Genomic DNA, 27,605 nt, shown 5'->3' with positions numbered 1-27,605 from the left:
TATGGGTCACATTTTCTTTATCCAGTCTGTCATTGATGGGCATTTGGGCTGTAAGTAGTGCTACAGTAAACATACATGTGCATGTGTCTTTATAGTAGAATGATTTATAATATTTTGGGTATATACCCAGTAATGGGATCACTGGGTCAAATGGTATTTCTGGTTCTAGATCCTTGAGGAATCACCACACTGTCTTCCACAGTAGTTGAACTAATTTGCACTCCCACCGACAATGTAAAAGCATTGCTATTTCTCCACATCCTCTCCAGCATCTGTTATTTCCTGACTTTTTAATGATCGCATTCTACCTGGTGTGAGATGATATCTCATTGTGGTTCTGATTTGCATTTCTCTAATGACCAGTGATGATGAGCTTCTTTTTGTATGTTTGTTGGCCATATAAATGTTTTCTTTTGAGAAATGTCTGTTCATATCCTTCACCTACTTTTTGATGTGGTAGTTTGATTTTTTCTTGTAAATTTGTTTAAGTGTAGGAGCTAATTTTAAAGACATAGCATGGCCGGGCATGGTGGCTCAGCCTGTAATGCCAGTACTTTGGGAGGCTGAGGCAGACACATCACTTGAGGTCAGGAGTTCGAGACCAGCCTGGCCAACATGGTGAAACCCTATCTATACTAAAAAAAATACAAAAATCTGTTGGGCATGGTGGTGCATGCCTGTAGTTCCAGAAGTTTGGGAGGCCGAGGCGGACTGATCGCCTGAGGTCAACAGTTTGAGAACAGGCTGGGAAGCATGGTGAAATCCTGTCTCTATTAAAAAATACAAAAATTAGCCAGATGTGGTGGCAGGCACCGATAATCCCAACTACTTGGGAGGCTGAGGCAGGAGAATTACTTGAACTGGGAAGGTAGAGGCTGCAGTGAGCTGAGATCGCACCACTGCACTCCAGCCTGGATGACAGAGCAAGATTCTGTCTCAAAAATAAAATAAAATAAAATAAAATAAATTATAGAAAGATTGTCATTCTGTAAATACTTGTATAAATAGAACTCAGGAATATGAAGGTATAAAAAATTCTGCTGAAAGAGAGTTTATAGAATGGGTGGAAAAATACAAAAACCATGTAATGTAGTTAAAACACAATTTAAGAATAAAACAAGATATCATTCAAGGCCTTTTTCTAGGATCTGTGTGAATAATTGTGGTTCGAAGAGGATTATTGACCTTTTGTGAACTCATGACAAGGAAACCTAACTGGGATGGAATGTTCTGGAAGAGGTAGTCCTTAACCTTTAAAGGAGTGGTAGGATTATGGTAGGATTATGATAAATGGAGAGGGTCAGCAGGACATTTTTATATGGATATAACATTTTCGTGTGGACACAATAGTAAGAATATTCTAGAGAAAAAGGAGCACACCACTATTACCTAAACAGAGTATTGAAGAAAACTAGGGGATAAAGTTTGAGAAGTAAACTGGGATCAATTGTGGAGGAAATTAAATTCCAGGTGAGGCAATTTGAATTGATTCTGCAGGTTAAGAAGTAAACGCTAGGATGAGGTTGATGACATTCAAGAATGTCATATAAACAGAATGTTAGTATGTAATCTTTTATGTCTGACTTCTTTGACTTAGCAGAATGCATGTGAGATTCCATGCATATTGTTGCATGTATCAGTAGTTTGCTTATTTTTACTGTGGAATAGTATTCCATTGTATCCCTGTACCAAACTTTGTCTATCTGTATGTAATACCAGTTGGTATTTGGGTTGTTTTCAGTTTTGGGCCATTACCAATAATACTGCTATATTTACTGGCATACAGATTTTATATAGACATATGGTGGGTTTTTTGTTTGTTTGTTTGTTTGTTTGTTTGTGAGACAGTCTCACTCTGTCGCCCAGACTGGAGTGCAGTGGCACAATCTTGGCTCACTGCAATCTCTGCCTCCTGAGTTCAAGCAATTCTTATTGCCTCAGCCTCCCAAGTAGCTGGGATTCCAGGCATGCCCCACCACACCCACCTAATTTTTGTATTTTTAGTGGAGAAGAGATTTCACTATGTTGTCCAAGCTGGTCTTGAACTCCTGACCTCAATCAAGTAATCTGCCTGCCTTGGCCTCCCAAAGTGCTGGGACTACAGGCATGAGCCACTGTGCCCCACCTAGGCATGTGTTTTTGTTTCTTTGGATAAATACCTAGGGGTAAGATTGCTGAGCTGTATCACTAATGTGTGGTTAATTTTATAACAAACTGCCAGCTGTTTTTCAAAATGGCTGTACTTTTACCTGCGATGTATGAGACTTGCGGTTACTCCACATTCCTTCCAATCCTTGGTATAGTCATTTTCTTAAAGCCGTTTTAATGTGAAACAATGTCTCATTGTGATTTGAATTTACATTTCTCTAATGATTAATGTGCTGAGCACGTTTTCATTTGCTTATTTGTCATCTAAACATCTTGTACGGTCATGTATAGGTTTAAATCTTTTGTCCATTTTTTAAAATGATATGTTAAAAAAGATATTGCATCATTATAAAATTTAAAAAATGCCAGAAAGTACAAATAGGAAAGAAAGCCAACTTAAATCCCAGCACCCAAAAATAATTGTTTGAATATTAAGTTAATATTCCAGACATTTCTCCCTCTATGTATATACACAGATAGAAGGACAGATGGATGGATGGATGAGTAGATGGACAGAGAAAAAAAAATACATGTAAATAAAGTCCATTAGATGTGCTGATTTTTACTGTGATACAATTTCTATACAGTAGTTCCCTCTTATCTGTGGTTTTGCTAGCTGTGGTTTCAGTTACCTGTGGTGTATACAAAAACAAATCTTGAGAAAGAGGGAGATCACATTGACAGAAGTTTTACACAGTGTATTGTTATGATTGTTCTATTTTATTATTAGTTATTATCATCAGTGTCTTACTGTGCCTAATTTATAACGTAAAAATAGGTATGATGTATGGGAAAAAACATGGTCTATATAAGGTTTCGTACTATGTGTGATTTCAGACATTCACTGGGGATCTTGAAATGTATCCCCTACAGGTAAGGGGGCACTGCTGTATCACATACTTCATCAGTGATTTTTAGTATGTTCACTATGTTGGACAACCACCACTACTCTTAATTTCAGAAAATTTATCATCCTCCAAAGAAACTCCATACCATTAGTAGTCAGCCTCCATTATCCTCTACTGTGCCATCCTAGGCAACACCTAATTTACTTTCTCGCTATGAATTTACCTACTTTGGAAATTTTATGTAAATGGAATTTCACCATATGTGGCCCTTTGTGTCTGGCTTCTTTCACTTAACATAGCGTTTTGAAGGTTCATCCATATTGCAGCATGTGTCAGTACTTCATTCCTTTTTATGGGTGAATACTATTCTATGTATAGATATAGTGTATTTTGTTTATTGGTTTCTCTCTGAATTTAGGTTAATTCTACTAGTTGGCCGTTATAGATAATGCTGCTATGGACATTTGTGTACAAGTTTTTCTGTGGAAATATGTTCCAGTTCTCTTGGAATTAAATACCTAGGAGTGAAATGATTAATACTAATTTTAAAAATTGAGTTGTTTTCTTATTATAGAGCTTTGAAGAATATAAAGTTTTAAATGTTGAATTTACAGGTGTGTGTATCTCTTAGCTCATATAACTCCAAGATAGCTCTGTGTTCTAATTTTGAGGTAGATTTAATGGTTTATAGAAGCTCATTTGTCCAATGCATTCTAAATATTACTAAATAAGAAACCAACTTGTATTGATATGAATTGTTTAAAATATATAAAGTCAGCTGTTTCAATTATTTTTATTTTGTCTTAAATACTTCTTCAGATTTCATTTCTTCCTAGAATTCGTTTAGCCACCAACTGTATGAATATTTGTTGATATTGTCTTTATGTAAGTCAACACAAAAGGCAATTGCATTGACAGTCACTGACTGTATGAATATTTAATCCTTAAAGGAGTGGTAGAATTCAGTGACTGGATGAATACAGTTGCCTTTTGTATTGACCTACAACATATGGAATATACCTAGACTGAGGAAGGGGAAAGGCAGATTGCCAAGTGGTGTTAGAGCCTAAGACTGGGAACGTAGAAGAAAATTATTTTATGATATAGATGTGATTTTAATATATTTATGGCTCTCCCCCTTTCACTCTTCTCAGAATTCACATGACCCCTCCACTAAGGATTATTCAAGACACACATACAAATAAATCTCCCAAATACCTATGGTGACTTGAATAAAAGGTCCTTTGGGGGCTGCCTGTTAGTTTTTTATTTAGGGATGTGTGATATGGGATGTCACTACTGTAAGTAATGGAGCCGTGCTGTCATATCGTTACTTTCAGTATTGCTGACAGACAGAATGCCTTGGAGGCTGAGTGGAGGATGGTGCAGGCCTCTCACAGAGATCTGGAAAACTTCCTAAAGTGGATCCAAGAAGCAGAGACCACAGTGAATGTGCTTGCGGATGCCTCTCATCGGGAGAATGCTCTTCAGGATAGTATCTTGGCCAGGGAACTCAAACAGCAGATGCAGGTAAGTGCATGGGAAACCACACCAGTACTTGTGTCTGTCCTGTGCGCTTTTGATCCCTCTGCATGCAAATGTGTTACCCTGAAAAGGTGAGGTTGTCACTTTATTCTCTGACAAAATCTGTGCTCTCCTGTGAATAACTGGTTTCTGGAAATAAGCTCTATCAGATCTTTTTACTTAATGATAGAGTTGTGGAAAAAACCTACCTTGTTTTATGGAAGTAATAAGTGTTTATTTAGAGTTAGAGGCTCACAGCTATTCTGCTTTTTGTCATTTTAAGCCCTATTACAGTTAGCTTTATTGAATCCTAAATTATAAGGGCATTTTCCCTTAATGTGAAGTTGTTTCTTTCTCCATTTATTGTACATACTTAATATAAAAAGCTCTAAAAGCTCTATGGCTTAGTTTATAACTAAGAATATTAGGCTTGATGGTATTACTTTTATGTCATTAGCTTGATAACTGTGATTGTATATGTAGTCTGAGGTTCAAATATTTCTTCTACACAAAATGTGCTAATATAAAACTTTTCGTTTACTAACATTATGAGGAATCTTATGAAATACCTCTGAATCTTTTTCGGCCCTCAAGTAGTTCTGCTTCAGTGCTCTTGAACTTCCAGTTCAAAATCTGATACAGGCAGAGTGCGGTGCCTCACTCCTGTAATCCCAGCACTTTGGGAGGCCAAGGTGGATAGGTCACTGAGGCCAGGAGTTTGAGACCAGCCTGGCCAACATGGCAAAACCCTGTCTCTACTAAAAATACAAAAATTAGCTAGATGTGGTGGCTTGCACCTGTAGTCCCAGCTACTTGGGAGGCTGAGGCATGCGAATTACTTGAGGTAATACTTGAGGCAAATACTTGAGGAGGTGGAGGTTGCAGTGTGCCAAGATTGCACCGCTGCACTTCAACCTGGGTGGCAGAACGAGACTCTGTCCACTCCCCCAAAAAACAAAACAAAAACCTGTTTCAATGGGGAAGTCTCCTTGTCAACCATAGTGTTACATCTAATTACTTTATACCATGCCATTCTCACATCAGTTTAACAATGATTATTTCTGACATACCTGTGAACACGTGTTCCATTGTCCTTTGTTGTTGTTGTTGTTGTTGTTTCGCCCAGGCTGGAGTGTAGTGGTGAGATCTCAGCTTGCTACCACCTCTGCCTCCTGGGCTCAAGCGATTCTCATCCCTCAGCCACTTGAGTAGCTGGAATTACAGGTGTGCTCCACCATGCCCGGCTAGGTTTTGTATTTTTAGTAGAGATGGAGTTTCACCACATTGGCCACACTGGTCTCAAACTCCTGACTTTAAGTGATCCACCTGCCTTGGTCGCCCAAAGTGCTGGGATTACAGGCCTGAGCTACCGCGTGCGGCCTCCGTTGTCTTTTGATGTGTGTCTCCTCCTGTCCCAGTTGATCACATGGTTCTTCAAGGGCAGAGATTATATTATCCATATTGTTGCCTACGCAGTGTCTTGTGTGCAAATCCTAAGTAAATATTGACTGCTGTCTTTGTACCTTGACTCACCGTTATGACACTCAGCATTGATACCTTTTTAAAATCTGTTCTTAGGAACTCTTTTCTCTTAAAACATCAAAAGACTGTTTTGTAGAATGTCAACAAATGTGTGGATCTGGATGAAGGATACAGAGTCTTTCTTTGAACTGCTCTGATTCTTACAGTTTTTCTTCAAGTTTAAAATTATTTTCACTGAAAAGTTAACACAATTTGAAAAACAGATCTTTTGGAATGAGCTTATTTATAAATTGTCCCTGTGCATGAAAACTTATGATGTTTTACTATTAAGTTCTTAAGATTCATTTGATGAAAATTTCTGTTTAAATGCATTGCTGCTTGTTTCTTATGCCTTGCACAATACATTTGTGACTTGGTAATGAGTGTGACCAGGCAAGTATCAAAATTAAATCTGTTCCTTTGTCTCACTCTTTCGAGCCTCATGAGGTCACTATAAATGTTAATTGATAAAATATTCAGTCATCATCTGTATTTTAGGAGGTCATAGAGGACTCTAAGTGTGGGTAGATGCTAGATTTTTTTTTTTTTTAATGATTTAAACAAGAAAAAGCCTGACCTATAAATATTCACAGTTAATTGATGCAATGGTTTTAATTTCAATAGCTATCTAGGCTTGAGTAGGTAACAGTTTATACACAATGAGTAAAGGAGGCTTTAAATGAACCCTGGTAATGACCGTCAGCAAAACACAGGCCTATTCTGGAGTTTAATGTCTTCTGACATGTTTTGTCTTAGGATATATTCTTACCATGGCTAAGACTCTTCTCAATAGTTAATGAATATTCAAACAGTGGAAGACAAATGTAAATAGAAATATTTAAAATCTTTCAAAATAAAAATAACTAAGCACAGGATTACTTATGGCAAACAGCATCAAGAAAGAAAAGTTGCTGATAAAAATATTAAAATACATTATAATGCTTTATAAAATATATGATAATATGTTATTACTTTAGTGTTGCTAAAAATAGTCTCTTTTGGCTGGTAGAAAGTAATAAAGAGGACATTTACTAAGAGTCTACTAAAATTCCTTTGTTTAAAGATAAATATGTACATTTATGTTTAAAATGTTTCACATTACAGTAATTTGCATGATTTTTTTCCTCCCTTGCTTCATTATTAAATGCTCTTAAGGTGTTCTCTCCATTCTGTTTAAAAAATATTCTATGGTTTTATTTTCAGCACCATACAGATAGATGATTGTTAGAGATTTATTACCTTTTACTGAGTTTTTCTGAGGCAGGATAATTTTAATTTTTTATAGTGTTGTATATTAATGATTCTCCTTTTGTATGAGTGAGCAGACATTTAAAATAGAAACTTGTTTGGAAATGGAGAGATGTTATTTTGAGAAAATGACTGTATAAAGCATGGCCAATCATAACAGAGAAGTTCTGGTGGCATGGAGGTAGTGGTGGTGGTGGTGGCCGTGGTGGTGCACAGTCTCCGTGCACTAAGGAAGATGGAATAAGGAGCTCTGTGTATCTGTGCTGCATGCACAGGATGTGTATGTAGAACTGCTTAGCTGACACATTCACTGTTTATACTTGCTTCATGTCTTGTGACAACCAGATCCAAGGCCTTGGGAGTATTTCATGAAGATAAAGCAGTTTATTCTGTGTTCGGTTTAAGGTGAATCTTGGGTGAATTTTGATAAGGATAGTTCTAAAGCACATGGAAGATGATTAACTTTTGGGAGTATGCTATGATACATGCCATTCTGTTAAGGATGGATGATGATTTGGATTTATGTATCTACGTTTCATTACCCTGCTGCAAGGCTGTTAGGCTTTATTCCCCAGCAGAGGCCTTTTGGCAAGAGAAAAGCTGATTCTTTGGAGACCTGCAGGAGAGACAAGCTCCTTGAGAACTGAGCAGTCCAGCTCATAGAGGGTTTTAAATGCCATGCAAGTATTTATATTTTAACCCAGTGGCAATGAAGAGAAGTCATAAAGGATAGAAACAAGAGTGATGCAATAGGATTTTTGCTTTATAGGAATTTAGCTGATGGTATGAGGGATGGAGTTGAACTAGACAAGAGTGACAGAAGAGAGGCCTGTTAGGATACTCATGTAGCCCTCCAGGCTACAGGTGTTAATGACCAGAAAGGAGACAATGGCAGAGGCAGTAGATCTAATGACTCAATAGTATACCTAGACTGAGGAAGGGGAAAGGCAGATTGCCAAGTGGTGTTAGAGCCTAAGACTGGGAACGTAGAAGAAAATGTCAAGGCAGGATTGCAAGTTAGTGGGAAATGTGTGGGGATGGCAAATTTCATCCATTTTGACTTTGTTGAAATGAAGCATTGGAGTAACATCCAGGAGGAGATGCCTGGTATGCAGTTGTCACTGTGAATCTGTATTCAGATAAGAGTATTTGGCCAAAGATGCAGAAACTTTGTTTTTTGCTTCTGTGTGAAAGCCCATTATTGACTTCCAACTAGTTTATTAGTTCAAATGTATTTATTCTTAATGTGCGTGTTCATATTCTAAAAGATTGCTATTCTTTTAATTATATTTAAAAATTTTAGCTTTACATTTGGCATTACCAGTTAACTGAGATGCTCTGATTCTTTCCTGGGTAAAATCCTGAGTTCCTGCTTTCTGGAGTAGTGTTGTCATGGGTGGCTGGTTTTGCTCTCTAACAATTTATATTTTATGATTATTACACTTTTATCTCCTATGTTTGCTTTTAGCCTCATTTTCATCCTCTTGTTTCATATGTGCAGACTTTGATTATAGATTGTTTTAGATTTTCTCCTGTGCCCAGCTCCATGCTTAGCACTGTGTCTGAGGGGTGAATGCCTATCTCATGGGGACTTCATCTGCTGGTTCTAGCACAAGAATTATAGCTTCATACTTATTTAGTAACAACTTTCTTGGCATATAATTCACATACTATATGGTTCGTTCATTTAAATTTTACAATTCATTTGTTGCTGGTCTGTTCACGGTTGTACAATCATCACCGCAATCAAGTTAGAACATTTTCATTTCCTCAAAAAGAAACTTCTTCCCTTTACTATCAATTTCCCATTCCTCTCGGCCAATTACGTCTCCCCTGAACAATCACTAATCTATTTCTATCTATTTGCCAAATAGCTTAATATTTTGTATTCTATCCTTCGACTCTGTTCTCCACTTTTGGCTTTACACAGATATGGTGACATTGTTAGCCCCACCAGAGGGAGGCAGTGTAGATTCTCAGTATGGGCCTACAGGGAAAAAAGATACAGGCAGACGTCCACAGAGCACTGCATGATAAACACAGTTCTATAAGACCCAATAAAGTCGGCAAAACACTGCTTGATAAACACCATTCTGTAAGACACAATATAGGACTTTAAATCATTCTAACATGAAGGACTAAGAAAGGCAAATGAAGTAAAGGAGGAAAAACAAATACTTGAAAATACTGCATTTCTTTTAAAGAATCATGACAACATTAGACAGGGGTGAAATTGCAGCATTAGCCCAGTTACCAGTTTGAGCAGGACACTGATAATGAGCAACATCTGGGTTCTATATCTGGCTGTGCTCTTTGACCCAGTCATTTAATCATCCAGGGTTATTTTGCTCATCTCCTGATAGTACTTTACCCCAGTTGATGTTTGTAATGATATTCAGGCTGCAGTAGAGAATATGTCTCAAGTGTGTATATATACACATAAAACCACAAAATTCTGTACCGGGTTTTTATATGATATAATTATGGCCTCATATTTCCTATTCATAAAATTAAAACAGCTTTATGACAAATAAAATGAGATCATGAAGATGCTGTCTAAGGGGAAATGTGGCAATTTGGAATGTTCAGTAGTCAATTACAGACTTTTAATTTTTTATTAACTTAGCTGTTTAATTAGACAAATCCTAACCTATTCCATTTTTAATGGCTTTCCTTCTAGGCAGGCAGATGCAAATCCACTGGATCCCTCTGCTTTTAGGCTATCTTAGTCACATAACCCCTGCAAGTATTTTTTGTTTTGCTTTATTGTTGTTGTTGTTTTGTTTTAGGTGATCTTGGGCTGAGACCTGTCTGGCCGGTGATGTTTTAGCACTTAATGTATGGGCTGTTGTTATTAGAGTCAGGTGTACCCTTCTGCTCTTCTCAAGATTTATAACAGGGTCTCCTGTTCACTAATTCACAGAGCACAGCTAGAGCTGCATTTCTTCCGTAGTGAATGTATCCCTCTTTAGAGAGGGTGAATGCTGCACTCTCTCTTAATAGAAACCAGCCGCAAGGCATGCACCGTGGTGGTGGCGGTGATATGTTGAATCCCTGTTCCCAGGGATGTCCGCTTTCTATCTGCAGCTTTAATGTTTCACTTAATATCCTCTTTGGCTACTGAGCGCACTCCTCTCCCGCAGCCGGCAGCGCTTGGCTGCTCGACAACTTCCTTCATTTCTGACCATGCCGGGCTGAGCAAGTGCTGGCTGTGAGCATCTGCTGGGGGGCTTTCTCTGTGGCGTTAGTCTGTGTTTTTTAAATTGAGAAGTTGAAGGAATACCAGCCTCCTTTTTCCTAGAACCTAACCTCCTGTATCTTTCAAATGCTTTCCTGGAAACGAGCATGCTCAGAGAACGACAAATCATTGTCCAGTGACCGGGAGGAAATGATCGTTGCTCTTCATTTATAATGCAAATTCTGAGGTGTCTCCAGAAGTGTGGTAAACTTAAAATGATGGCTGTGGTGAGAACGTCTCTGCAGAAAGTTGTGGTTTTGTTGCATCGTTTACAAAGGATGGCAGTTTCTTCTCCTCGGTATCAGAAGCTCTGTAAGGTAACTGAGTGATTGAAAATAAGGATGTCGGGTGTCTGACAGTTGTACTGTTTCTCAGGCTCTAAAAACTAATCTTTCAGGTTCTTATCAAGGAAGATTCCCTTTTTTAGTAACTGATTGTGAAATCTGTTAAAGTGAATTGCATAATTACATTTTGTTTAGTACATAATTTATTTTGCAATTGACATAATCTTGTCTTCTGAGATGGGCTAGTGAACTGTTTGGAGAAAATATGATAGCAAAACTACTACATTCATTAAGACCTGTTACCTCTGTGGTACTTTGCAGTATCTTAATTAATCTTATGTAAATTTTAGTAAAATTAAAAGAAGAGTGCCAAATAATCTTTCAGTCGATTTTTTAAAAATGTTCCATCTTCTTATAGCTAATTGCTTTTTCAATTAAAAAAAAACATTTAAAAAAAGATCAGACTTAATTTCATCATAAAACATCCCCATATTCTTGAATCTTCATATACTATAGTTACACCGGAAGAATTTAATTTCATTTGGACAGGTGAATTAAGTAGACTTACAGGAGGCAACTTGTTTGACAGTTGCAAATTTCTAATACTACGTCATCCTGAACATAAACCATTCAATCAGCTGCTGTATTTTTTTAAGTCAGCTGTTATATGTTTGATCATAGTTTTATTCAAACTATGGTGATACTATGTCATTGCTTTTGTCAAAATTAGAATGTTTTGATATAAAAGGAGAGAATTATAATAGCAATTTTTACACTACCATAGTACTATATTCATCCTTCCTATCATATTTTTAGTACCGTTCTCAAGAATGTATCTTGTTGCTCTGTTGGCTGCCCAAACTCATTTGTGATCAAAACAACTGCCTCTAAGAAAATATTATTTTTCTGATGATATACAATATTATTTTTCTGATGATATACAATATACAATCAGATATATTTTTCTGATGATATATTATTTTCTGATGACTATATATCATCAGATATTTCTGATGATATATAGTCCAGGCATCTAGATGATGCTTATGTGGCAGCAGATTGAGATGGGAAGCAGTATTCCATTAACTTTATTATATCACACTGTAATTTCTTACAATTTGGCCAGTTAGATGTATTGCTGTCTGGAGACTTTTTTTTTTTTTTTCGGAAGTTTTGGGAGACAGATTCAGGTAGTGGGATATTCTTTTCAGAAATACTTAGAAGAGTTTTCTTTGCATAAGAAGTTAATTAAAACTTAACGGAACTTAATAAATTCAGTTACAAAGATTTGTAAACCTAAGTATTTCAATGTGTTGTGTTTTGCTCCACTTCAAAGGATAAGTTTATTCTGGTAAAATATTTATGTTTTTCATGAAAAGGCAATTTTGATAATAGATAAGAAAAGCTCATTCACTAATTCATGTTATTTATTTTTTTAACCACCAATATGAATATATAAAGCATTCTTTTTTTAAAAGAGCAGGGTCATTTTCCTGATCCATTTGTGTGTGTACTTTCACAAAACCAAATATTTTTCTAAAGTCCAAGGTATTAAGTTAGTGCAAAGTATGAAAGAGCAGAAGTCAAGTACTGGAGAAAGTTGCTAATTAGTTTCCTAATTTTACCTCAAATAGGCACAAGTTAAATCACTGAAGTCATTGGATAAATTACCATCAGACATGCTTTTTGAGAAGACTTCTTGATTTATAATTTCCTAAAGATACCACAAAAATTTAAATGTTTAGAATAAATGTTACTTATTTCATTTAGAAAATTAAAATTTACATTATTTGCTGTTGAAATACTATATTCCACGTAGTCTTTCACATATGCAAAATTAACAACTGCCTGGATAACGCATTGAGAAATGTACAATTCCAGTAGCTTCCAGCAGGTGTCAGTATAAGGCAGTGACATATGAGATTTTGCCTAAAGAACTGGCAATCCAGATTAGGAAGCGGCACAATTACTATGAAATAAATAAACTAGTAACAGATAAATTTTATTTGTGTGGTTGTATTTTGAAAACTGATCTAAGTCATTGGGCTATATTAATTTAATGAAATAAATAAAAATTTAGTTGTAGACTTAAATATTAACAGTTGCCGTCTCTGATACTGATAGAGGTAGCTATACCAAGCAATAATACTTAATTATATTTTAATTATCAGTAGTCCATGTTTCATACCTAAAAGTTTAAATAGGTTTGACATTTATTTGCTTTAAGACACTGTAAGTTCTCTTCCTATTAAATTGTAAATGCTGTCTTGACTTTCTCTCTCCTTATTCCTCCCACATTCTCTAAATTTAGTTTCTTAGAAAAGAAATGCTTTAAGTTTGTGTTGCTCCATAAAAATACAGAAACAGTCGATTGTAAATACATTTAGAGACCGAAATGAATGAGAATAAAATGTGGCATAATCTGAGGGAAACTTGACTATTTAAAATTCATATTGGCATTTTGAAATTCAGTGTCTGAATATTTTTATCCCCTTTTAAATTCCTCTTTAGGATTATTCTTTTTAAGTATTATTTGTTTAGTCTTTTATTAGACTTTTCCCTCTGTGGCAGCTTGTCTTTTCTGTTTATTTTCATACTTCTCTTGTTTGTCAGAAGATTGTGTGTGTGTTACATGAGTAGATATTTGTGTAGAATATTCTCATTTTGTGGGTTTTCTTATATGTTTCAAAGAGAAGGGAGGAATGAAAAAAGGCATGTCACAGCTCTCAGAGTTAAAATATACTCCCTTCCCACAATCTATTTACACATTCATGTGTATTTTTTGCCTTTAAAAATATTTCTTCTCGGTTATGCATCCAATAAAATTTGAGCAGGAAGCAAAAACGTAAGTGCTGCTTACTTGGAGATATAATTAGCAGCATTGAAATTGCCCTGATGACCTAAAATCACCCTACACTGGATGCTAATTTTCTCAGATATGGTTTTGTTTGCTTAGTTTCTTTAAAATTTTCATGCCTATAAAATAATTTTTCTTTTAATAGAGCACAGTGGAAACAAAGCTGATGTAAATGATTTGAAAAATAATACTGAATTTAATTTATTTTTATTATGTGATTACTTTGGGGTGTTTTATATCATTAAGTCTTTAGATTAGAAATAGGTTGTTTGTGTTAATGTTAAATCAGTAGAGATTTTTATAAGTCCTCTTTATTTTTTTCTTAGTGCCAATTTCTGTAAAATATTTAACAATTGAGGGCATGGTAAAAAGCAGTTTCCTGTAAAGTAGATTGGAATATGAATATTATAGGAATAATACAAAAATTTAAAAATATTCAGTGCTGTAAATTGAGTTCTTCGTGACTCAGGCATTTTAGAAAATGTTGATTTAAATGATATAACTTCTATTTGCTTGAATGTATGTGTAAATCATTTTAGCTTAAGTGGTTTTAGTCACCCCCAAACTATTCTGATCATGTTTCTTCAGCAAAAATATTTTAAACATCTAGTTGTATATAGATGTGTATTCATTTAAAAGTTATACACATATGCCATGGTGAAATCTTATATTGAATATTAGTAGTGTATAATTCTGTTCTCAATTTCTGCTGTTGCCTTTTTGTACCCCAGTTGATTATTTTTCTCTGTGTAATATACACATGCGATTTCAGTAACTAGTCATTTACATACAGACTGAAACTATGGCTATTCTTAGCCTGGCCTTCTGGGGGCCTTGAGCTTTCAGTGTGGTGCTGATCTCAAAGTCTTCCCCGGAAAACTGTCTTCTGTGGTATTAAAGCAGCTACTTCGGAATATTCTGTGAAAAATAGAAAGAGACCAGAAGATTCTACCTAACAAGTCATGATTGACCAGTGATGTCTACAAAAGGCTTGCTTTGTGGCTGTGTGTGTGTGTGTGTTTTCATGTGTGGACAACACAGAACTATGTAGTTGCTTGTAGTGCTAATGAGTAATAGATAATGAACACGAAGGCACATCAATCTCTCAGCAGGTTTTCAGATTCACTGATGAAGTAAGGTCACACATTATTTTTCATCTACATGTATAGCTCCCTGTATTTAGAGGTAGTTAAGGTTGAGTATGTGGTTTTTTTAGAAGACACTGAATGGAATGGTGTATTTTCGACAGGTTGAATTTTGTATTTTTTATTCTCAAACATTTCCCTACCTTTTTTTCACATGGAGAACCCTGCTCTCCTTGAACAATTAAACCCTGAAGTGATCCAGGGCGACGGAGATTTACTTTACCATGATCTGATTGTTGAGATGTATGTATTTTAAGGTCAACTCTTGGATTCCCTCAGTTTCTCTCAATAATCAACTCATACATAGATTGTTTGAACCCCGGAGCTCAGAGTCATGACCCTCTAGTCTGGAAGTTAGAATTCCCACTTGATCGTATGAGGAGTTGTCTCTTCTTGGTTTCATGAGAAAGTCTTGGTTGGATTAGTTCAGAAAGTGTGTGAAGGTTGAGGTTTAATGGAGAAAAATGGCATATGTAGACGGGTTTGCCTCCATCTAACCCTCTCCATGGATGCCGTAAATGTGTTTTCTGGGAACTGTAGGGATACCCACACAGACTACTTTCTCTACTCTGCCTCTGTTTCTGCAATTCCTAGTCAGGTCAAGATTACAGACAAAAGTGAGATGTGATCAAGGAGAAAACACCCGCACCCCTGCCTACCACTATCAGATATGATTCCTGTGGCTTCCAAGAACACAAGTGCCATTTTAGAAGGCTCTTGGACCTCTGTTTTGCTTTAGTTCCCCAAGTTGATGTGTGTTGTCAAAATTATGTTTTTAAAAAGTTATCCAATTAACTAACATTTTGTTAATCAGAAAAGTCATGCTATCAATGATTTGGATAAAGTCAATATAATTAACTGAAAGCAGTATAATTAGATCCGATGCAATGCTTTGTCACTCAATTAAAAATAACTGATACTTTCTACAATATAGCATTTTAAAATTCTTTTATGGCCAAAATATCATTGTCATTGGTGTATGTCTAGAAGTGTAATACTAGTACAAATCCAGAACAAATAGAAAGTGCTTCTGAGAGGGAGTTGAAGTAGTATTAAGGATACAGACAAAAGGTCTTCTTTTATTTGTAGAGTATTATGTGATAATTGTAACTTAAAGGGTTGATGATTTGTGTTTTCCTAGAGGCAAAGTTTATTAAATTTCAAGTGGAAATTTCCTAGCTGTAGGTACTGCTAGATTTTAAATGTGCAGACATCACTCCTTCCTCTTACTCTTAACTGTGATCACTACCAACTTCTCTTAGTATATTTGGTAGTTCATTTTTAGTTCTCCAAAATAAGTAATTAGTAGAGTTCCTACCATAGAGATAAAAGAATATAGAAAATGTTATGCCATGGTAGCTTGCTTAGTTTCACAAAGCTTATTCATTTCTGGGCGAGGTAAATGAGTCCAAATAATTGAAATTGGAAAGGATGTGAAGTGCATCAGAGGGTTGCTTTTCATTTTTCATCATCTAGTTTGTTCAGTTCTATGGAACTCTAAAAGATTAATTCATAACAAAGCTCACTTACAAAAGCAGACAGTGCCTTTTAATGCTTAATAAATAATAGGCTTATGTGAAACTATGGCGTCATAAAATTAAGCGAGAATTTTGGAAAAACATCAAATGGAAGAAGATGTTGAACTGTCTGCACAATAGACAACTATTTTGTTTTTATTTTAACAGAATTGAGAGAAAACATGGTTGACTACAGCAATAGAATAACTATTAGCTGTCATGATGGGAAAATATCTTGATACTGCTAGTACAGTTTCCTTACATTTTTAGTATTTTAGAGTTTACAATGTGTTTTCTCATATATTACATCATTAATAAATATAATATTAACAATATTACGTTATTGTGTGTCCTAAGAGAGAGGTAGAAAAGAAATTTGTTTTGCAAATCAGCAGGTGAAGGAACATGCCAGTAGTTGCTCAGCTAGTATGCGGTGCAAATTGTGTTTAACATAGGTTCTCTGCTTCAATAGCCAGTGTCTCTCTACATGTAATTTTAGATAGATCATTTTAGGAATTATGTTGGGATAAAATGGGTCATTCAGTATAGAAGATATAGAAAGAGAGATTACATTAACTAAGCATTAACTAAGTAATAGATATTGTTTTGTTCTGAATTATCTCCATATGCATTTCCTTGTCTAAAGAAATTTAGCCTCTACACTCTCCTTTAAAACATGAGCTGGAGCATGAGGAGAACATTCCATGTTCCTTTAAAACATGGAATTCTGGAGAATGAGGAGATGTTGGAAATCATCTGATTCAACCATTTCATTTTGGACATAAGGAAACAGATAGTCTATAATGGATATTTTATTGCTGACAGCTTTTTTTTTTTTTTGAGACAGGGTCTCTGTCGCATAGGCTGGAGTGCAGTGGTGCCATCATGGCTCACTGCAATCTTGACCTCCTGGGCTCAAGCTATCCTCCCGCCTCAGCCTCTCGAGTAGCTGGGATCACAGCTACTGTACATGCCACCACACCGGGCTAACTTTTTTGTATTTTTTGTGGAGACAAGGTCTCACTATGTTGCTCAGGCAGGTCTTGACCTCCGGAGCTTAAGCAATCTGCCTGCCTCGGCTTTCCAAAGTTGCTGACAGTTTTGAGCAGGTGGCTATGTACTTGTTTTCCTAGAAGTTTAAAAGTAAGGAAATATATTCTTTTCAAAACTATTTCGATGTTCGATGTTCCAGTATTGGCTATATAATTTTAAGGAAATAAAAATTTTAAAAAATGTGTTCATTTTGCACTTTGGTAAGAAAGATGGATTGTGTCATTTCCATCCATATTAATATAGTTGGTTCTGGTTTTTGATTTATAACTTAATTTGGTTTGATTCTTAATAATACAAACGTTAAACGTTAAATTATGTGTTCATTGAACCCAGTTCTCCATACCCAAATGTAGTTTTTTATCATTATATTTAAAAGGATATAATAGCTCCCTAAGAAAGAAACTGAAAGGAGTCAACTAACTTAACAGACTGAGCAGTTTAAAATAAGAAATATATATATATATTTAAAAATTTAATTCAAAAAACATGTATTGAATGGCTGTCATGCACGAAAGATATGTGCTAAGCAGCATAAATGTAAAATGCAGTGTTGCATTTTCCATGGGAAACAAGGAAGTACAAATAAGTTGTTCTGAGGAATTTTAGTCGTTCACACGAGTCTAGCGTGAGACTAGATTCAAACAGTTCTGGCTTTGCCGCTTACCAGTTATGTAACCTTGGCAAATCCTTCCACATCTCTGTGTTTCAGTTCCCTTTTCAGAAGATAGGATTGGAATTAGTCTCTCTCTCTCTCTCTCTCTCAATCTCTCTCTCCACACACACGCGCGCGCGCAAACACACACACACACACACACATACACACACACACGGTTGTTGTAGGAGTTAAATAAGTTAATATTGATAAAATGGTAAAAACAAATGCTGGCACATAACTGCTGTGTGGGTTGGCTACTGTTGTTACAGTTACCACTATTGGTAGGGTTATTCTCCCACCTCAATTGAGTGTGGATCAAATGAGATGATCCACCTGACATGCCCATCACAGTCTCATGTCTTTTGGGTGTGGTGATGGTATCATCATCTTCATTATCTTTATCTCTGGAGTAACCCTTAAATCTTAACAAGGATGTTCATGTTACAGTCAGCCAGAGAATTTTTCCAAAGGATTCATGCCCCCGCAGACTTTGACTCACCCTGGTCACCCCACTGCGAAGGTGCCATAAACTCCTGCTTTCAGCAGGGAAGGAGAAAATAAATCTTTGAAATTTCCCCTGGGGTTGTTATTCTCTTTGTCTCAGCTTGAGGAAATACAAGAAAAAACTTCCCTTGACCAGTGGGGCTTGTGATAGAAACTCCTGTAGGATGCTCCTCAATTTATGAAGCTTCTTCTGGATTACGGATTAGGCTCTGAGATGGCCCCTAAAAATCCAGTTAACCCACACAGAAACTGATATAATGCTGATGGACATAAAACTTCATATTAAAAAGAAGTCCTATTCCATTGTCAGAAACTAAACAAAGCAAAGGAAAGAAGTCGTCTTTACTGTGAGCGATACAGGAGGAGTGATACAGGAGCCTTAAAAAAAAGCTCTTGATTCTTGGCTCAAAAATTTTATAAAATGAGTTTTCCTTTTTTTCAGGGTAAATGTTGCAAGAGTTAAAGAGGTAGAGAAAAAGGGGAACTTCTTTAGTTGAAAACATTATCTGATCGTGTATTTACTCTGGCTTCAGAATTTTACAAGACTACAGTGTAGCTGCACCTCCCCTGGCATCCTGCAGGCCAAGGTGGTTGTGATATAGAAGTACGGGAAATGCTATTTGCTCTGTAGCTTTATTCTGGGATTTTATAACCTTCCTTTTACACTTAACACATCATGAATGCTTTGTACATCATGAATGCTTTTTGTGTCTTATATTGTGATTTTTTAAAAACAATGTAAATAAAATTCTGTTGAGTGGCTGCACCATAATTTATTCAGGGAACCCACTATGGTTAGGTAACTAGGTTGTTACCAATGTTCTCATGATAAATAATTCCATGATGAACATCCTTATACATCATTAAGTGCATCCTGATTATATCCAGGGTGTGTTATTAGAATAGCATAACTGGACCAAAAGGATCAGAACAATGAAAAGCTTTTTAAATTCTTCAATTTTTTTTTTAATTGTTTAGACAGAGTCTTGCTGTTGCCAGGCTGGAGTGCAGTGGAGTAATCTCAGCTCACTGCAACTTCTGCCTCCCAGGTTCGAGCGATTCTCCTGCCTCAGCCTCCCGAATAACTGGGACTACACGCGTGCACCACCACGCCCAGCTAATTTGTGTATTTTTAGCAGAGACGGGATTTCACCATGTTGGCCATGATGGTCTTGATCTCTTGACCTCATGATCCCCCCACCTCAGTCTCCTAAAGTGCTGGGATTACAGGCGTAAGCCACCGCTCCCAGCCAATGGAAAGCTTTTGGTATATATTGCCAGATTTCCATCTTGCAAGGTAGCACCTGTTTACATAACCACTACCCGCTTGAATGCCTAATTTCTTGTACCATCACAGACAATAGGCAATACCAATTAAAAATCTTTTATGAAGTTTTTAGATGAAAATCATACCCTGTTATAGGATATAAACTGAAAACCTAGTCAAGTTGAATTATTTACCTGTGTGGGATCAAATATTCTATCCCAGAACTGTCTGAATTTCATATACTGAGAACCCAATCACTATAGTTTCTAAAATGGGATGCAACAAATACAGTATAATAAAACTAGAAGTTGTTTGAACACAGAAGAAGGGGCAGTAAAATCTGAATTTAAAATGTCAGAGAAGTGTTTGGAGAAAATGTAGTACTAATATGGATCTTGAGGAGTAGACTGAATTTTAGTAGAGCAGAAAACTCTGGGAATAGACTGAATGAGTAAACATGTTACCAGATGCAAAGTCTTGACTGCAAGCTGTCCATGTTCTTGGTGCAATGAACAAAGAATTGAACAAAACACACAAACAAAGCAACAAAAGAATGAAGCAATGAAAGCACAGATTTTTTGAAAGAAAAGTACCCTCCACAGAGTGGAGGCTTGAGCAGGGCTTGAGCAGGTGACCCAAAAGACCTGATTGCAATTTTCTTTAGGGATTTTATTAAACTAAAAAAATTTGGTGACATCCCTAGGTACTCTTAGAAGCCTCCAATTGGTTACAATACCCTGTGTGAAAGAAGGATTGGCCTGCGACCAGTCAGAGGCTGAAGTGAAGCCTTGGCTTGTGACCAATCAGAGGCTGAAGTGAAGCTTTGGCCTGCGACCACTCAGAGGCATTTCCCATTTGTGGGGTAGGGTAGAGGAGTTTTGTAAAGAGAGGAGCCTCTGGCCCTTTGTCACTTGGGAATGGAGAGATGGGGTTTTCGTTTTGGTCCAGTTCTAAGAACTCAGACATGGCTTGGCCTTAGGCTCCCTGTCTCCAGACCCTCTTCTCCTGCCTCAGACATGGAGCACAAAAGTATGCTAATTGTATTCAGAGAACATTGGGTACTTGTCCATCATACATGTCTGCAAAGTTCATTCATTTACATTTTTATATTAATAAAAAAATTGCCGTTTTGATTGCCAGCTATGTATGCCAGATCTTTCTGTTTCCAAAATTTAGTTCATTTTCAAAGGAAAAATATTTGTGAATATTGGAGATATTCAAACACAGACAGCATTTCCGAAAAGGAATTCTAAAAAAGAAATTGCATAATATTTATATCTTTAAAATAAGGAATAATTCTTCAGAATGCCTCTTTTAAAGGAAACAGCCTTCTTTTGGATGTAAGTCAGTTTGGTATGGGAGTGACAAAAATGTTATACTTTTATGTCATGACTTAGTTGATGAGGGAATTAGTATTTAAAGTAAAAATGAAAAATAATTCACAGTAAAAGTCGGTCTGTCTAGAATTAAACTATAGATTTGTAGAACATTAGAGTTTATGGAAATTGTAGAAATGACTTGACCGGTTTTCTTATTTTATAAATAGGGAAGCAGTGCCTTAACATCTATGTAGAGCTTTACATAAAGCGCTCTTAAAGTGCTTTAATATATTTTTTTGTGCTGCCCAAGGTCATACAGCCCACTGGTACTCCATATTTAAGCTCCCAGGAGATTACTCTAGTATGTAGTATGTTGCACTACATCTTACGTGCATTTATTTTTGTAGAATTTGTATTTAAGTTTGCCTGGTACTATAATTAGCTATTTTATTTCTGTTTGAACTTCTGAATTGTAAACTCTTGAATTTGGGGTTATCCCTTGTTTTCGAGTTCTGTGAACAAAACAGTATTTGTAAATATTGAATAAATAGCCCAAATTTCAATTTTTTCTTAGATTTAAAAATTAATACAGTAAAGCAGAGGTTCTATATACTTTGACTCTAGTTTTTTTCTTTTTAAAATAGTTTCATTGTTATATAAGTCAGTAAAATTCACTTTTAAAATGTACAGTTCAGTGTTTTTGGCATGTTCACAGGATTGTGCAACCATTACTATAATCTAATTTTAGAACATTTTTGTCTCTTAGCAAAAAGAAATCCCTCATACTCATGAGCAGTCATTCCCTATTTCTTCCCACCTCACTGCCCCAGGCCTAGGCAACCCTGAACACTTTTTCTTTTTAATATTAGATTGGCAGTAAGATTTTGAAACCACCGGATTAGGTAAAAGTCATGGAAATATAATTCTAATTTACTGTGGTAAATTTACTACTTTATCTTGGAGAATTTGATAGTTTTGAATTTTAATTCTTAGTACTATCTAGGGTAGCTTATGTTAAGTGATATGCAAATCATATCTATAAAATATGCACAGTGATGTACTTTTAATAGTAATTATTTAGAATACAATACAAGTAAAGTATAATGGGAAAAATGCTGAATTTGGAATCACAATATCTAGATTTGATTCCTTACTTTTTGATCTTATGTAATGCACAAGAGACATAACAGTCCTCAGTTTTGTCTTCTAGACAGTGGGAATAGTTTACATTCCAGATATTTTAGAAAGCTGTTATAGAACCAGTGTATTAATGTTTGTGAATTTGCTATGCAGAGCTAGAGTAGTATGGAAATCGAAATACTAAATTTCCTATAAATAAAAACAAATAGCAATCAATGACAATATTTACCTACATTTAATTTTCTCACCATTCACTGCTGAAATACTTTTTGAAAACAGTGACTAACTCAAACTTCTGTGTGTCTCAACTGAGGCGGAAGAATGTTGAATACTAACCACCTGAGGTCTTTCTGCAATGCAAGGTCAGTTCAGTTTTCTTCTTTCCTAGGGCACACAGCCAGCTTCCATATTAAGGTACATTCTCTGCCAGTAAAATCATACTATTTCCAAACAACTTAGATTCAAACTGGGGCTACATAAAAGGGTCCATGTCTTCAGAGTGGGACTAATAGCCCCTGAGTCTGCAGCATCTAGACAAATGAAGTATTTTGAAGTCTTTATTCCATCCAAAATTAGGGCAGCCATAATTTAAAAAATCTATACATTAGTAATCTTAGATGCTGGGAAGGCTTGAGGAAGGAAGATCTTTCTTGAATTTCAATAATAATTAAACATTCTGATAAATCTCAAATGGTTTTTGCATAATATGTTTTTTGAGAGTGTGATTTTGATAGGTAATGAATAACCTGAATTAATGACCGTAATGACTGAGTGCTGTTTTGCATTAATTCTTGAAACAAAACCTAGATTCCTTCATTACACAGCCTGCCTTTGTGGAAGATCCTTATATGGTGTGGTGGTAAAGAAAGGGGAACATTTGCTCTGTTTTGAAGTAATTGCTTCTAATGGAAGCCTAATGACCTATTATGCTTATTTCTAAAAGCTGAGCAGTAAGCTTGATAGGAAGCTAGTGAAAGATTGGAGAAATTATATCATGTAAACCAAAATTTCAGGAAGTTGCATGTGGTTGAGAATCAATACCCCATTAGACAACTTAATAATTCAATAGTTTACTTATGCCAAATGTCATCCTTACTTTAAAAGCTGAAGTGATTTCTAGAAATGTGTCCACATCCTTGTGGGTTAGGGTATGGGGCAGCTTCTGGCCAGCTGTCGTTCAGGTGTCTTACGTTTTTTCCGAGTTTCCTATGCAGATCAAACATGGCAGTGAGAGTAGAGTTTTCCTGTGGGTATTGAAATGATAACGTTTGATAACCTATGGTGACTTTGGATATTTTCAAGTTTAGCTTCCTAATTTTTTCAAGATCAGGAGACAGAAGCTTAAAGGAGTTAAGTGATTTGTCCTGTAGGATTAATTAATAGTGGCAGTGACCAAACTGTGATGATATGGATATATTCCATTTTTGGTTTCATGGGACTGTACTACCAAAGTGTATTTTATATGTTTCTAATTTGGACTATTGATACCAAATGAATCAAATAATTGGAGTAAATGATTTATTTGAAGGTGGTTCCAAAAATTAATTAATGAAATATATCTCTTTAGATAAAACACATATGGTAACATCTTAACAGCTGTTGAGTCTGGTTGTCAGCGTATGAGTATTTATTTTACTCTTTTTTTCAATTATTCTGTATGCTTGAATATTTTTATGATAAAATGTCTTATAGGTAACAATAACCCTCTTCTAATAAAACCTGGTCAGATTACTTGAACCTTTGCATACTTTACTGTTGAACATCATAAAAGAATTTAAAACGCTTTTTTTTCTTTTTTTTTGTATTCTTCATGTTTCAACTTCAGATGGTGACAAGTGCAGAATGGCTTAAAAGTGCCTTGGCCAGGTGCAGTGGCTCACGTCTGTAATCCCAGTACTTTAGGGGGTCAAGGCGGGCGGATCATGAGGTCAGGAGATTGAGACTATCCTGGCTAACATGGTGAAACCTTGTCTCTACTAAAAATACAAAAAATTAGCCAGGTGTGATGACCGCGCCTGTAGTCCCAGCTACTGGGGGAGCTGAGGCAGGAGAATAGCTTGAACCTGGGAGGCGGAGGTTACAGTGAGCCGAGACTGCACCACTGCACTCCAGTATGGGCCACAAACCGAGACTCTTGTCTCATTAAAAAAAAAAAAAAAAAAAAAAAAGTGCCTTAACTTACCTGGCAATAAACATTTACGAGTCTGCGGCTTTCATTCATTTCACTCATTTACATTTAAGTGAAACACATTTAAAAATTCATTTTTCCTTTAGCAAAAGCTGGGCATGCCTACTATAAAAGTTTGCAACTTTTCAAAACATGAAATATGTAGGGTTGATACCCTCATTTATTATATTTTACTAATTCCTGTAGAAATGAGCAACAAAATTGTCCTTTATGAAAGCTGTCATTCTCTAAAATTCAATATAATAGGAAAGTTGGTGTGTAACCTTATTTAACAAGGCTTGAAACTGATAACTTTTGTAAAACAGGCATGGGGGCCCTTCTTTTGGTGTTAACATAGTATCTTTTTGTCTTTCATATTCATCAAGGTTAGTAGAAAGTTATCAAGTTTGTATTCTTAAGCTCTAGAACTATCCTTGTCTTTATGAAAGAAGCATAAACTTTGTCAAAGGAATGATTTACTCATCACAAGTTATTGTAAAGCCCATTCATAACTATACCTTTTTGTTTTGCTTTTCTCATTTCTCTGAGTCATTACTTAAAGCTGGTGCTTTATAATTTGACTTAATCACATATGGTGTGATTCTTTTAGTACACATACTGTTGTTTTTAAATCATTACATTTTAAACCTCTTTATATCTAGAATTCTTCCATTGCCAGATAACCTGAATTTTCCCCTGCTTATCTGGTGAAAGAATGATAGGAATTACAATGTTTGAAACATAGCATTGTTCCTTATTTACTGAAAATTATGTGGAACAACATATATCATTCTGGTTTCCAAGGATGAATCTGTCAACGAAGAGTCAAACTCTGTAATATTTGAAGAGATTTATTCCAAGCCAAATATGAGTGACCATGGCCCATGACGCAGCCCCAGGAGATCCTGATAATGTGTGCCCAAGGTGATCAGGCTATAGCATGGTTTTATACATTTTAGGGAGAAAATAGACATCCATCAATACATGTAAGATGTACATTGATTTGGTCCAAAAAGGTGGGACAACTTCAAGTGGCTTCCATGTCTTAGGAGGATTCAAAGATTTTCTGATTGGCAGTTGGTTGAAAGAGTTCTTCTAAAAACTTGGAATCAATAGAAAGGAGTGGCTGGGTTAAGATAAGGGATTGTGGAGAACAAGGTCCTTATTATTGCAGATGAAACCTCTAGGTAGCAGGCTTCAGAGAGAATAGATTGTAAATGTTTCTTATCAGACATAAAAATGAACCAGACTCTTAATGAATTCTCTCCTGGATAGGGAAAAAGACCTGGAAAGGGAAGGGGATTCTCTATGGAATGTAGATTTTCCCCATAAGAGACAGCTTTGCAGGGACATTTCAAAATATGCCTAAGAAATATATTTTGGGGTAAAATACTTATGTTTCTGACAGGACCTGCTATCTGTCATGTTGATATCTTGTTACTACAGAGAGTCTATTTTGTCAGTCATAAGTTCACAGTATTAATGTTAATGCTAGTCAGCTGTGCCTGAATTCCAAAGAGAGGAAGTTATAATGAGGCCTGTCCAACCACCCATTCCCATCATGGCCTGAACTAGAGTTTCAAGTTTACTTTAGAATGCCCTCAATCCAGAGGAGTGATCCATTCAGTTGGTTGGGGGCCATAGAATTATTTTTGGTTTCCAAATCAGAATGAATATTGCTAGACTAGAAATAACTCAAAGGTTGTTGGAGAATTTTGAAATGTGTTTATTTATTTATAACATCTAGTTTGTGCTCTTGATTAATTGCTCTTGGTTAACCTCGTTGGTCTTTAAATTAAATCAAAATTAGCAAATATTTATGGCAGTCTAGGAGAAATCTCATTTAAGGCACAAAGCACTGTGTAAAGCAGTAGAATGTTTTCTTTACTAATAAAGGACAGCAGTTGAAGACGAGGAATTAAGCATCCCATATATTTCCTGATACATACGTGATTTAGTACAGGTGTATTTGGGGAAATGGGGTGGTTGGTTAGGGCTGGAAGAAAGTAAGAAAGAGTATTCAATTAAATAGTTCTCATGATATTATTTTGTATTGAAAAAAATCTTTGAGAAGTTAAACAAATAATTAAGGTACTTAATGAAGCAGTGAGGGGCACACTGGGTTAGAGGTGGGAGATTATCATTCTGGACATAGCTTTAACTGTGTGAAGTGAAATGGATATGTCAACTAACTGTGCTGAAACTTGTTTTTTTTTTTTTTTTTTGAGACGGAGTCTTTGCTCTGTCACCCAGGCTGGAGTGCAGTGGCACAATCTCGGCTCACTGCAAGCTCTGCCTCCTGGGTTCATGCCATTCTCCTGCCACAGCCTCCCGAGTAGCTGGGACTACAGGTGCCCGCTACCACGCCCGGCTAATTTTTTGTATTTTTAGTAGAGACGGGGTTTCACCGTGTTAGCCAGGATGGTCTCGATCTCCTGACCTTGTGATCCACCCGTCTCGGCTTCCCAAAGTGCTGGGATTACAGGTGTGAGCCACCGCGCCTGGCCTGAAACTTGTTTTTTTAAATCTCTAAGTTGGTTTTGTAAGGTATGAAAAATGTTTTTTAGAAAAACCTCTGAATGTCGAAGAAGTATAATGACAGCTTGAATATGCATGTACAGCAAATCACTTATAATTTTGTTTGGCAAATGAAAATAGATCTCATTAGCTTTAAAATAGCATTTACATTTTTACTCTTGTATATATTAAAAAGAAAGTGCACATTTTATAAAATGTAGTAGAAAGAAAGGAAGAAGAAAATAAAACTTACCAGTTAACCATACTACTCAGAAGGGAATATTATTAATGTCTTAATTTCATTTCACTCTTCTTTTCTGTGTGTACACAGTCATACCCTCATCTTATCACACATTGTTTTACTGAGCTTTCCAGCTGTAGCATTTTCAGAAATTGAAAGTTTGTGGCAGCCCTTTGTAAAACAAGTCGATCAGTGTCGTTTTTCCAACAGCATGTACTTTGTGTCTCTGTGTCACAGTTTGGTAATTCTTGCAATATTTCAAACTTTTTCATTATTATTGTATGTTATTTTACCTAGTGATCAGTGACCTGTGATGTTACTATTGTAATTGTTTTGGGCACCACAAACCACACCCATATAAGATGCTGAACTTAATCGATAAACGTGTGTGGTCCGACTGCTCCATCAACAC

The 27,605-nt window shown here is 36.0% G+C and overlaps 1 protein-coding gene across 1 annotated transcript in view; it reads left to right on the top strand.

The window, feature by feature from the left end:
* Positions 1 to 27,605, top strand: part of UTRN (utrophin) — a 608,259-nt gene that overhangs the window by 301,947 nt on the left and 278,707 nt on the right. Inside the window, exon 51 of the mRNA XM_011962010.1 lies at positions 4,337 to 4,526. Coding sequence (XP_011817400.1) covers positions 4,337 to 4,526 — 190 coding nt within the window. The remainder of the gene's footprint in view (positions 1 to 4,336; positions 4,527 to 27,605) is intronic.

The sequence above is a fragment of the Colobus angolensis genome, unplaced genomic scaffold, assembly GCF_000951035.1.
Source record: "Colobus angolensis palliatus isolate OR3802 unplaced genomic scaffold, Cang.pa_1.0 Scaffold58, whole genome shotgun sequence".
In the NCBI taxonomy this organism is placed as follows: domain Eukaryota; kingdom Metazoa; phylum Chordata; class Mammalia; order Primates; family Cercopithecidae; genus Colobus; species Colobus angolensis.
Note: the sequence above shows the minus strand (reverse complement) of the source record. Positions and strands in the feature narration are given on the sequence as shown.